Source organism: Bos indicus, chromosome 7 (genome assembly GCF_029378745.1).
Source record: "Bos indicus isolate NIAB-ARS_2022 breed Sahiwal x Tharparkar chromosome 7, NIAB-ARS_B.indTharparkar_mat_pri_1.0, whole genome shotgun sequence".
In the NCBI taxonomy this organism is placed as follows: Eukaryota; Metazoa; Chordata; class Mammalia; order Artiodactyla; family Bovidae; genus Bos; species Bos indicus.
The window spans coordinates 10,724,568-10,736,821 of NC_091766.1; the positions used below are offsets into that span (position 1 = coordinate 10,724,568).

The window sequence follows — 12,254 nt, forward strand, 5'->3', positions numbered from 1 at the left end:
AAAAGCAAAGATTAAACATCTAGGGTAGAGGCTAGACTCTCAAAAATACAATATTAAAAAAACAGAACAAAGTCACAAAAATAATAAAATATATATGTGAAGTTTGCTTAAAAATAGGGTCTTTTTTTTTCAAGGTAATAGTAGGTTATAAAAATGAAAATTAAACGAGCAATAGAGACTTAAAATTTTTTAACATTTTTAATTTAAAAAATGATAATAGTAAAAATATATCTAGGAATTTCTCTGGAGCTGTTGCGGACAGTGTGGGGTCAATTCGTTTTCAGATAGTTCCTTGATCCAGCTTATACTTCTCAAGATCTATAGGCACCTTCTTATGTAGTCGGTGCTAACTACAGGGTTTTAATCTTTTGCACCTGTCACTTCCAAAGTGGTTCCCTCTGTTTATTTTAGCTTTTTCTGTTTGCTGGCCTCTTCAGTGTCTAATTTCTGCCCTGACACAAGGGGGCGATGGTGGTCACTTTTTTAGGCTCACTTGTTCAGTTGTGCTGTGGGGAGGGAGGAACACTGCAAACAAATATCACTGGCATGTGTGGGGAGTGCTCGCAGTGTCTCGGCCACACTGGGTTTGCCTCTGCTCACAGCGTGTGTGCTTTCATGGTCTACACTTCTCAGGCTCTAGATTTCTCTGCCGGGACTGTCTGAGGTGGGCCCTGGGTTGCGTGCACTTCCCAGGCTTAAGCCGCTCAGGTTCAGGTTCTCAGGTACTCCACAAAGGCACAGACTGGGTTGGGCCTGCATTCTGTGCCCTTCCCATGTCCAAGCAGCTCAGATGATCAGGTGCTTGGCAAGCACAGTCACCCCTAGGTGGGGGGTGCGTCTTATCCCCTCCCCCATCCCAGCCACTCAGTTTTCTGGGTGCACAATGGGTGCACCTTCTCAGGTGTGCCGTGTGTCTCTTCTGGGGAGCTGATCTCTGGCTATGACCCTCCTGGTGAATGTCAACCATCCAGAATCCCAAGAAGTCTTGGTTAGCAATGAAGCCTGCTTTCAGTTTGGTAGAGATGCCTCTTTGGAGCCAGGATTGCCCCCTTCCAGCTCTGGCTGCTCCCGCCTGCCTGTCTCCTGCGGGGGATGGGCCAGTCCACAGCTGGCTAGCTCTGCTCAGTCCTTTGTTCTGTGAGCAGGCCTGGCAGTGTCTTAGGTTAGAGCTTTTCATGGGATAGTTCTCTCTCTCTCTCTCTCTCTCTCTCTCTCTCTCTCTCTCTCTGGCTATCCCCCAGTCTGGGTTGATATCTTATGTTAGTTCCCTCAGATTGTCCTTGGGGCATTCAGGCCAGGTCCTTACCCTAAGCAATGCAGTCCTCGCCTCCCTGCCCAGCCCCCGCTTGCTAGCGGTGGATGCTAGCATCTGGGCTGCTTTTCCACTGGAAGTTGCCGTTAGGCACGGAATCTGTGGGGTTTAATTAGGTATTTATTTAGTTTTCCTTGCACTTATGTTGCCCTATGAGATTCCAAGACTTGCCACAGACCCGCAGGTGAGAGTGTTTCCTGGTGTTTGGAAATTTCTCTCTTTTTTAAGACTCCCTTCCTGGGACAGATCTCCGTCCCTACCTCTCTTGTCTCTCATATCTTTTATATTTCATCCCATCTCCTTTCAAAGACAATGGGCTGCCTTTCTGGTGACTGATGTCCTCTACAAGCATTCAGAAGTTGTTTTGTGGAACTTGCTCAGTCTTCAAATGTTCTTTCCATGAATTTGTGGGGGGGAAAGTGGTCTCGCTGTCCTATTCCTCCACCATCTTAGGACCGCCCCCAACTCTCTCTTTTAAAAAAAACTTTGTATTACATATTGGCATATAGCTGATTAAGGGATAGGCTAGCTACTCCAATATTCTTGGGCTTCCATTGTGGTTCAGCTGGTAAAGAATCGCAAGCAATGTGGGAGACCTGGGTTTGATCCCTAGGTTGGGAAGATTCCCGGGAAAAGGGAAAGGCTACCCACTCTACTATTCTGGCCTGAACAATTCCATGGACTGTATAGTCCATGGGGTCCAAAGAGCTGGACACAACTGAGCGACTTTCACTTTTACTTTTCATAGCCTATTAACAATGTTATGATAGTTTCAGGTGGGCAGCAAAGGGACTCAGCCATACATCTATATGAACCCATTCTCCTCCAAACTCTGGTGGCTTCTCATTGCAGAGCACGGGCTCTATGTGTGTGGCTGTGGCTCATGGGGTTAAGTTGTTCTGCAGCATGTGGGACCATCCAGACCAGGAATTGAATTTGTGTCCCCTGCATTGGCAGGCAGATTCCTGCCCACTGGACTACCAGGAAAGTCCCAAGTTGGTGAAATACATTCCTAGTGAAACTTAACTAAGATTTCTCATTTTACCACCTATATTAGCCCAGGTTCTCAAGAGGAACAGAACCAATAGGATGAATCTATAGAGGTGAGAAAGGATTTTATTTAAGAAACTGATTCATGAAGTTGTGGAGGTTGGAAAGTCCAAAAATCTCAAGAACCAGCAGCACACTGGAAACCCAGGATGATCTGATGTTGCATCTCACATTCGAGGGTCACCAGAAGCTTTTTTTTCTTCTTCAAGGAGGTCAATTTTCTTTTTCCTCTTAGGCCTTCAACTGATTGGATGAGGTTCACCTAAATTATGGAGGGTAATGTGGTTTATTCAGAGTCTACTGATGTAAATCTTAAATCAGAAACAGACTCACTGACTTAGAAAATAAGCTTATGATTACAGGGGGGAAGTGAGGGATGAGAGATAGATTGGGAGTTTGGGATTCACATGTACCCACTTCTATATTTAAAATAGATAATCAACAAGCACCTATTGCATAGCACAGGGAACTCTATTCAATATCCTGTAATAACCTAAATGCAAAAACAATTTGGAAAAGAATAGATATATGTATATGTATAATGAAGAGAAGCGAAAAGCAAAGGAGAAAAGGAAAGATATAAACATCTGAATGCAGAGTTCCAAAGAATAGCAGTAAGAGATAAGAAAGCCTTCTTCAGCGATCAATGCAAAGAAATAGAGGAAAACAACACAACGGGAAAGACTAGAGATCTCTTCAAGAAAATCAGAGATACCAAAGGAACATTTCATGTAAAGATGAGCTCGATAAACAACAGGAAATGGTATGTACCTAACAGAAGCAGAAGATATTAAGAAGAGATGGCAAGAATACACAGAAGAACTGTACAAAAAGACCTTCACGACCCAGATAATCATGATGGTGTGATCACTGACCTAGAGCCAGACATTCTGGAATGTGAAGTCAAGTGGGCCTTAGAAAGCATCACTACGAACAAAGCTAGTGAAGGTGATGGAATTCCAGTTGAGCTATTCCAAATCCTGAAAGATGATGCTATGAAAGTCCTGCACTCAATATGCCAGCAAATTTGGGAAACTCAGCAGTGGCCACAGGACTGGAAAAGGTCAGTTTGCATTCCAATCCCAAAGGCAATGCCAAAGAATGCTCAAACTACCGCACAATTGCACTCATCTCACATGCTAGTAAAGTAATGCTCAAAATTCTCCAAGCCAGGCTTCAGCAATATATGCACCGTGAACTTCCTGATGTTCAAGCTGGTTTTAGAAAAGGCTGAGGAACCAGAGATCAAATTGCCAACATCTGCTGGATCATGGAAAAAGCAAGAAAGTTCCAGAAAAACATCCATTTCTGCTTTACTGACTATGCCAAAGCCTTTGACTGTGTGGATCACAATAAAATGTGGAAAATTCTGAAAGAGATGGGAATACCAGACCACCTGATCGGCCTGTTGAGCAATTTGTATGCAGGTCAGGAAGCAACAGTTAGAACTGGACATGGAACAACAGACTGGTTCCAATAGGAAAAGGAGTAGGTCAAGGCTGTATATGGTCACCCTGTTTATTTAACTTATATGCAGAGTACATCATGAGAAACACTGGACTGGAATAAACACAAGCTGGAATCAAGATTGCCGGGAGAAATCTCAATAACCTCAGATATGCAGATGACACTACCCTTATGACAGAAAGTGAAGAGGAACTAAAAAGCCTCTTGAGAAAATGAAAGTGGAGAGTGAAAAAGTTTGCTTAAAGCTCACATTCAGAAAACGAAGATCATCGCATCCGGTCCCATCACTTCATGGGAAATAGATGGGGAAACAGTGAAAACAGTGTCAGATTTCATTTTTCTGGGCTCCAAAATCACTGCAGATGGTGACTGCAGCCATGAAATTAAAAGACGCTTACTCCTTGGAAGGAAAGTTATGACCAACCTAGATAGCATATTCAAAAGCAGAGACATTACTTTGCCAACAAAGGTTCGTCTAGTCAAGGCTATGGTTTTTCCTGTGGTCATGTATGGATGTGAGAGTTGGACTGTGAAGAAGGCTGAGCGCTGAAGAATTGATGCTTTTGAACTGTGGTGTTGGAGAAGACTCTTGAGAGTCCCTTGGACTGCAAGGAGATCCAACCAGTCCATTCTGAAGGAGATCAGCCCTGGGATTTCTTTGGAAGGAATGATGCTAAAGCTGAAACTCCAGTACTTTGGCCACCTCATGCAAAGAGTTGACTCATTGGAAAAGACTCTGATGCTGGGAGGGATTGAGGGCAGGAGAAGGGGACGACAGAGGATGAGATGGCTGGATGGCATCACTGACTCGATAGACGTAAGTCTGAGTGAACTCCAGGAGTTGATGATGGACAGGAAGGCCTGGCGTGCTGCGATTCATGAGGTCGCAGAGAGTCGGACACGACTGAGCGACTGATCTGATCTGATCTAATCCGATAATTGAATCTCTTTGCTATACATCTGAAACTAACACAAAATTGTTAATCAACTGTGATCCACTATAAGATAAAGATGAAAGAAATTATTTTTCCTGCCAAACAATGCTAGTTCATGTAAAACCTTCACAGCAATATCTGGAATAGTGTGAGACCAAATATGTGGGTACAGCGGCCCAGCCACATTGATACATAAAATTAACCATAATATCAACTAAACCTTATTAGTCTTCAGTCATCTACAACTGAAATAAAGCTCATGCTATTATGCTATTACTACCATTGCACTCATTTGATCAAACCAGTCAGTTCTAAAGAATATCAACTCTGAATATTCTTTGAAAGGACTGATGCTGAAGCTGAAGCTCCAATACTTAGGCTACCTGATGCAAAGAGCTGACACACTGGGGAAAAAAATGCTGATGCTGGGGAAAATCGAGGGCATGAGGAGAAGGCGGCAATAGAAGAGGAGATGTTTGGATAGCATCATTGACTCAAGGGACATGAGCTTGAGCAAAATCTGGGAGGTAGTGGAGGACAGAGAAGCCTGATGTGCTGCAGTCTATGGGGCCACAAAGAGTTGGACACGACTTAACAACTGAAGAACAACTCATTTTGCATTGGGGAAATTGTGCTCCAAAGGACAGGTGACATTTCCAAAGACAAGTGGCCACCAAGTGAAAGTTTGTATGCAGACTTGGGTCTTCAAATCCATTCTCCACCAGGATCCTCTGTCACATAACAGTGTTGAAGTGGCAGTACAGCCTGGAGGAGGAATTCTTTTTTATCTTTCCTAAGAAGAAAGATCCTGTAAGGCACACAGCTCTGAAAAGATTTTCTTAGGGTTCAATTTCTCACTTGGATGGGATGACAGACTGGGTACTGTTTGTAGGTAGACTTGATCCCTTTACACCCACAGTGGTTTCATATCACAAAGCCTACTGCTGTCAGTGATTCATTTCAGGCCTGGACTGAGATCAAGGAGAGGAGCTGTGCCCTCAGTGCACTACAGAAAGGCCAGGAGCTCATCTGCAGGGAACCATAGCAGCCACAGCTGCTGAACCTAGAGAGGCCACTTATCCAGGGCAGACTGGATCTACCTGCAGATACCTTAGTTCTCATATCTACCTGTCCTCACCCTCTCCTGATCCCAGGGTTCCATGTCCTACTGACATCATCATGAGGTAGGGCTTGGACTGTGTAACTCCAAACTTGGACCGCAATATCCATGCTCTTCCTATGTGTCCTGAAACATGTAACTTCAACAGAAGAAACCATCCTGGAGAGAAATCCAGAGAGATTTCGGCCACTGCCAGAGGACCAAGAACCTGAGTATGGGCAAAGGCACCAATCTGAGGACTTTCTTCCTCCTTCAAATATGCACCTTCATTTGGGAGAGTTTGGGGTTTCTAAGATGTGTCCTTGTCATCAGCTCTCTGTGTATACTCTGTCCCTTTACATCTAGCACCTGAGGTTCCATGAGGGCTGTGCCTGTCAGTAACTGATTCCTTGGGGAGTCCCAGGAGATGCAGGGGAAAGGCAGAGTCCTCAGTTCTGTGCAAAGCACAGGAACCTTGGGGAGGCTGCTGGAAAGTGGTGGGCAGCGGAGACACCACCATCTCCCCAGGAGGCAGGGGCCACATGGAAAGGCTTGAAATTGAAGCTCCATTTTCCTATGTTTGTCATCTCTGTCTTTCTGCCCCAGGACTCTTGGTGCTGCTGCTGTTTCCAATGGGACCTACAGCCCAGAACAGTAAAGGTGAGTCTAGGGAAAATGGAGAATGCATGCCAGGGTCTGGGTTCTCTCACCGACAAGGGAGAGAAGGAAACTTATTTTTCAAGTGAGGTTCAGAAATGGTTTTCTGGGAACAAGAGAAGTTGTTTCTTCTACCCAAATGCCCAGAGTGTTCTGAGCTCTTCCCCTTGGATAGCATTGTCTCTTCCCCTTCCTCCCTCCCTTCCTCCCATTCATGCTTCCTTCCATTCTGCCCATGGACCCCCAGATGATAGCTTTCTTTCATTCTCTGGAACTTCTGATGACGGTCTCCATCCCCACTTCTTCCCCCCACAGCCTGCGCTCTGCAATGCCCTCCAAACTCCTCATGTGTCAATGGTACCACCTGCCGCTGCACTCCAGGATTCATTTCTGTTTCTGGGGAGATCTTCACGGACCCCTTGGAGAGCTGTTATGGTATGAAGACTTGGGGTGGTGGCAGGACATGCAGAGAATGTGGAGTACAGCCCAGTACCCATGGGAGACATGGATATTTGGTGGGTGCCTCAGGCTTTGTCCTCAGAACTGTCAAGCACAGAAAAAAGAAAAACAAAATGATACAAAGGTGGAGAGACGAGACATGAATAATCCTGGCTTCCTGGAGAGGAGCTGGGTCTTCAGGAGTCTGGAGTCTGAGCCTCAGTTTGTCCTTTCAGGACTGAGGAGGGAGATGCAGAACATCTACCCACTCCCCACTTCAGCACTGCCCACTGTGTCCCTATCTGGGCTGCCAGTCAGAGGGCTAGGAAGATCAGAGCTGACTGCACAAGCTTCAGGGATGGCTTGTTCCAGCTGCATCCTAGACTCAGCAGTATTGACCAAGAGTCTAAATTGTTCCAAAAAGACATGGATTACATATCAGGCCTAGTGCTGCAGAGTCAGGTAGGGGATGGGGATCTCTGTCTTGAGGGGACACACATCTTTGGGAGGTGACCCTTTGCCCTGTTGTGTTCCAGACATCAATGAGTGTGGACCGCCCTCACCAGTGTACTGTGGAATTTCAGCAGACTGCCAGAACCTGGAAGGAGGCTACTACTGCACATGCAGCCCAGGATATGAGCCTGTTTCTGGGGCAACAATCTTCAGGAATGAGAGTGAGAACACATGTCGAGGTAAGAATGAGGCTGCATTTCCTGCCTCTCATTTTTGACGTTTCAGGGCCGAAATGCTGAGTCATTTCTGAAGCATCCAGGGGACAGGACCTTGGTTACAGGTGTAGCACCCAGGTCTGAGTTGGGACAGTTTATGGGTACCTGTCCCACCCGCACAGAGAGGCAGATGGTACGAGCCAGGGACCCAGGTCCCGGCTTTGCCACCTGAGAGCTGCATGTGTGACACTGGCCAGGACTCTTTTTCAGAAATCACTGTTAACATGGGAGATGTGATAATATTATTGTGATTTTCTGTTTTCTTTTAAGTACCCCTATCTTGCACAAATAAAAACAAAAGCAACTTTGCCAAGATCACTACGTGACCTTGGACAAGTTAATTCACCTCTCTCTGTGCCCCAGCTTACCTGACTATAAAAAATGGGGGCAGGAGGAATTATGATGTTTACCTCATAGAATTGCTGGAAAGGTATATGAGGTCAAAAAGCACAAAACACTGATGGCTGTTGGGATTTTAAATTATAGTCATCATGATCTAACATACCCTTTCCATCATGGGCATCCCTGAGGGCTCTGCCCCAGGTGGGTGCTCAGGAGCAGCTGTCCTGCCCACTCCCTCACCAGGACCAGGAGGAGCATGGCCTCCACACATCACCAGGCTTTGCCCCACTTCCAGGGGGAGCAGGCAGGTAGGGAAAGGGGCAAGGGGCCAGCAGTGGGTCAGACAGGACTCCAGAGAGGGGTCCATGAAGAGGGGTACACCTGAATACTGAGGGTGAGGAGGGGAGGAGAGAGAAGGTGGGAGGTGAGAAGAATGCTGAGCTCAGGGTACAGAGGACTCTGAAGAGGGTTCTTTGACCACCCTGCTACAGGGAGAAGAGCCAGCGACTGTGGGCCCAGTCCCTTCCTTCCTGCCCTGCAGACAGAGGGCAGCAAAGCCTCCCCAGTGGGAGGGAAGAGGGGACCTGCATCTGTGTGGAGTCCCTGCTAGCCTATAGCAGCCTCGGTGGGTGGCTGTTGTGCTTGAACTCATGACCTGGTCAGAAGACAGAGCCTTCAGTAAATTAGTAATGGTCCCTCATCTCCAGGCCTACTGTGTGTTTGGGGAATGGAGACTGAGTTGACTTTCCACCCTCAATTTGCCTCATTGGCCAGATACTCTTGTGCAGTAAGCAACCTGCACAACTGCACATGGTGATCATTGATCACACTCAGTATGTCTGCACTAAGGGGGCTGCTCACCCATTGTTGTGAGACCCTCCAGAGACAGAGATGTAGAAGACTGATGTGGGAGGGGACCTCAACAGACCTCAAGGTGGATGACAGGGAGAGAGCCACCTGCTGGTTTGCATCAAAACCTTCTGCCTGAAGACCTAGATCTGTGACAGGCTCAGCTGGATTGTCTTACACTCCCCACCTCAGCATTCTAGCCCTCACTGCACCCAAGTACATCTCCATCCATGTTCAGGCCATGAGGTCTGCCATGAGAAGAAGACCTGGGCTGGGTCCCTGGGCTCCTTGTTCAACTTTTCCAGGCATCAGATGGCTGTCCTGTGTGCCTGTCTAGTCTCCCAACCCTCTCTGAACCCCAAGACTCAGAACCTCTGCAAAGGGTCTCTTCTGGATGTTCAGAACATCCCACTGTCACATGGCCTCTTATCTTCTTAAAACAAAAGAGGGAGTGACATTCAAGATATTCAGTGTGGTCACAGCACCGTGTGTTTCATAACACTATCTGTCCTCATTGCCACTGTTAGTGCTGTCTGGGAGAAGACCTGCGCCCACTGGGGCTTCTGAGACCCTGGGTCATGGTGGACTCTGGGGCCCCATCCAGAAATGTGAGAGGAGGAAGACTCAAGGAATGCTCCCCATTCCTTGAGTCCCCACCCATCACTGACCCTGCCGGCAAACTGCCTGGAGAAGATGTCTCCTGGCACCCTGATGCAACATCTCAACTGCTCAGCTTCCATTTATTTCCCCACACAAGGTTCCACCTGACCCTCTCCCATAATTTCAGTTCATGGGCCTGAGGTAGCTCTGATGACTGCGGCCTGGGAGGATGTTGTGTCAGGGGTGTGGCAGGATGACATCAACCCCCAACTCACTGGAAGAATCAGGTAAATGAAGAGGTTTTCCATCTGGTCTCAGTGATAAGCTGTCACCAGGGACCATTTCCTCCGGTCTGACCCTCTACTAAGGAGGTCAACCCAGACTGCACAATGACCCAGACCATGTGAGGACAGAAGGTGGAGGCTGAGCCCCACCCAGCAGTGTGCACATGTCCACATCTCTAGTGGGAGGCCAAGTGTCAAGATGGCAGAAACACCTGCCACCCTTCACCCATGAGCACCTTCTCCCTGCTCCAGCCACCCAGCCCTCGCCCATCATGAGCCTTGCTCAGCTGTGGATTCTCATCACTTCCTGCAAGTCTGGGGTATGCCTTCATGGGAATCAGATAAAGGCACCTTCACAGCCCTAAAGCTGACTATCCAGACAACAAACCCAATGTCCAGCACAGCCTGGTGCCCACTGAGCTTCCCTGGTAGCTCAGAGGTTAAAGCATCTGCCTGCAATGCAGGAGACCTGGGTTTGATCCCTGGGTTGGGAAAATCCCCTGGAGAAGGAAATGGCAACCCACTCCAGTATTCTTGCCTGGAGAATCCCATGGACAGAGGGGCCTGGTGGGCTAGTCCACAGGGTCGCAAAGAGTCGGACATGACTGAACGACTTCACTTTCACTTTCATTTTCTATGCAACTGCCCACAAGCCTCATCATTGAGCTGCATGACTCAGGGGTGGGTCTTCATCCATGTCCACAGAGCTGGAGTCTCAGAGTTAGCATGAATGGAAAAGCGCTGTCCTGCCAGGGTCAGCAGGATCCAAGGAGAACTCAGTGGCAGCATTGCCCTGGGGAAGTCAGAACAAAGTGCATCACTGGGAACCAAGATGGGCCCTGCTCAAGGAACAAAGCTGTACTCAGTTACGAAGAAGACCCACCCAGGCCTTTGTCCAAATCTTTAGCCTTGGACACGGGCAGCTGTGATGCCCCCATCCCAGCTGGGTTATTCCCCGGGAGGCTCACGAAGTCAGAGATAGCAGATTGGGTAACTGGGCCACTTACGGTCACTTCTAGACAACAGAACTTCCGGGTCACCATGCTCATCCATAGCATAATTCAATCTGAATGAGGAGAGGCCCCCACTCACCAAAGAAGAGAGAGCAGGCCCTTCTAGATGCTTCTATGCTGAGAAACGTGGCTGACATCCAGACCAGAAGGCTGTCCACAGCAGCAGGTATCCATCACACTCTCCTTCCCCTTGCAGACGTGGACGAATGTCAGCACAGACCCCGAGTCTGTAAAGACCTCAGCGTCTGCATCAACACCGAGGGCAGCTACACCTGCCAGCGCCCACCCGGCTTGGAGTTCACCCCAGAGGACCAGAGGCATTGCACATGTAGACCCTCGGAAGACAGTGTGAGGCAGGCCTGGAGCTGGGGAAGGAGCTGAGGTGGTTCAGGGACCCCAAGAATGATGGAGACGAGACTCAGGCTCCTGTGACACCAAGGGCCTGCTGGGGCCCTGTCCAAGGATCACCTCCTCAAATGGTCCCACCACAGACCAGGGAGACAGCAGAGCCTTCTGGGCCTGGGGTTTCTTTGTAGAGTTCCCTGCCCCCCAAGAACATCCCCAGACCTCACCCCTTCCGCATCTGCTACATTCGAGCAGAGGGAGGTGTCACCTCTGGTTTTTAGAGGGGGAACCTCGGTCCAGGACTAAAGAGAATGTGAGTAAGAGCCTTGATGGGGAAGTCGAGCTTCCATGACTCAGTTTCTATCTTCGCCTCATTTTTCTTCTTAAAAATAGGAACAATGTCCCAGCTGGAGTCATCTTAAGGGAAGCTGCCATGACAAACTTTGGCAATGAAGAGGCAGCAGCACTATGAGGAGAGCTGTGTCCTCAGCACAGTGAGGAGCTAGGAGACCTGGGCTGCACAGGACTGGTCCTCTGGGTTCTGTTCTAATAAAGGCAGGGATGCAGCTCTAGATGGCAGTGGTGCCTCCCCCTCACCCACCACATCACACGTGGTCATGATCAGTGCTACAACCTCCCTGGTTAGAAGCCCACAGAGCCTCCTGCACCAGACATGAAAGGATTCAGCTTGGTCTGAGATTACACCCGCACCCACAAAGTTGTCCCCATCCACCCTGCAGGGAAGATCTGAGCTTATGGAACTTTTGCATTAGAAAATGCTATCACACATTTGTAACCCAGCAGGCCAAGTAACTTGCAGACAGAGGGTGTCCTCAGAGCGCAGTGCTAAGAAATCTGAGAAGGGGCTTGAAGAATGGGTGCAGTGAGTGAAGGTGGGTAGCTCTGATCTGGGTTTTTCCTCAGATGTGAATGAATGCACGTCTGGGAGAAACCCATGCCACAGCTCCGCCCACTGCCTCAACTCCATGGGCAGCTTTGAGTGCTGCTGTCGCACTGGCTGGAAGCCGATCCAATGGCCCAAACAGCACAGTCTGTTTAGATTGTTTAAAGGTTTAGAGCTCAGGGGCTACACTCTTGGAGACCCTCACTCAAAACATCTAATTATATACTCATT

The 12,254-nt window shown here is 48.2% G+C and overlaps 1 protein-coding gene across 3 annotated transcripts in view; it reads left to right on the forward strand.

Moving 5' to 3' along the window:
• The window catches only part of LOC139184057 (adhesion G protein-coupled receptor E2-like), a 70,769-nt gene that overhangs the window by 8,162 nt on the left and 50,353 nt on the right, over positions 1 to 12,254 (forward strand). For all 3 annotated transcript variants that reach the window (XM_070792653.1, XM_070792652.1, XM_070792651.1), the window contains exons 2-4: positions 6,470 to 6,523; positions 6,836 to 6,955; positions 7,495 to 7,650. In XM_070792653.1, the coding sequence (XP_070648754.1) occupies positions 6,470 to 6,523; positions 6,836 to 6,955; positions 7,495 to 7,650 (330 nt within the window). The remainder of the gene's footprint in view (positions 1 to 6,469; positions 6,524 to 6,835; positions 6,956 to 7,494; positions 7,651 to 12,254) is intronic.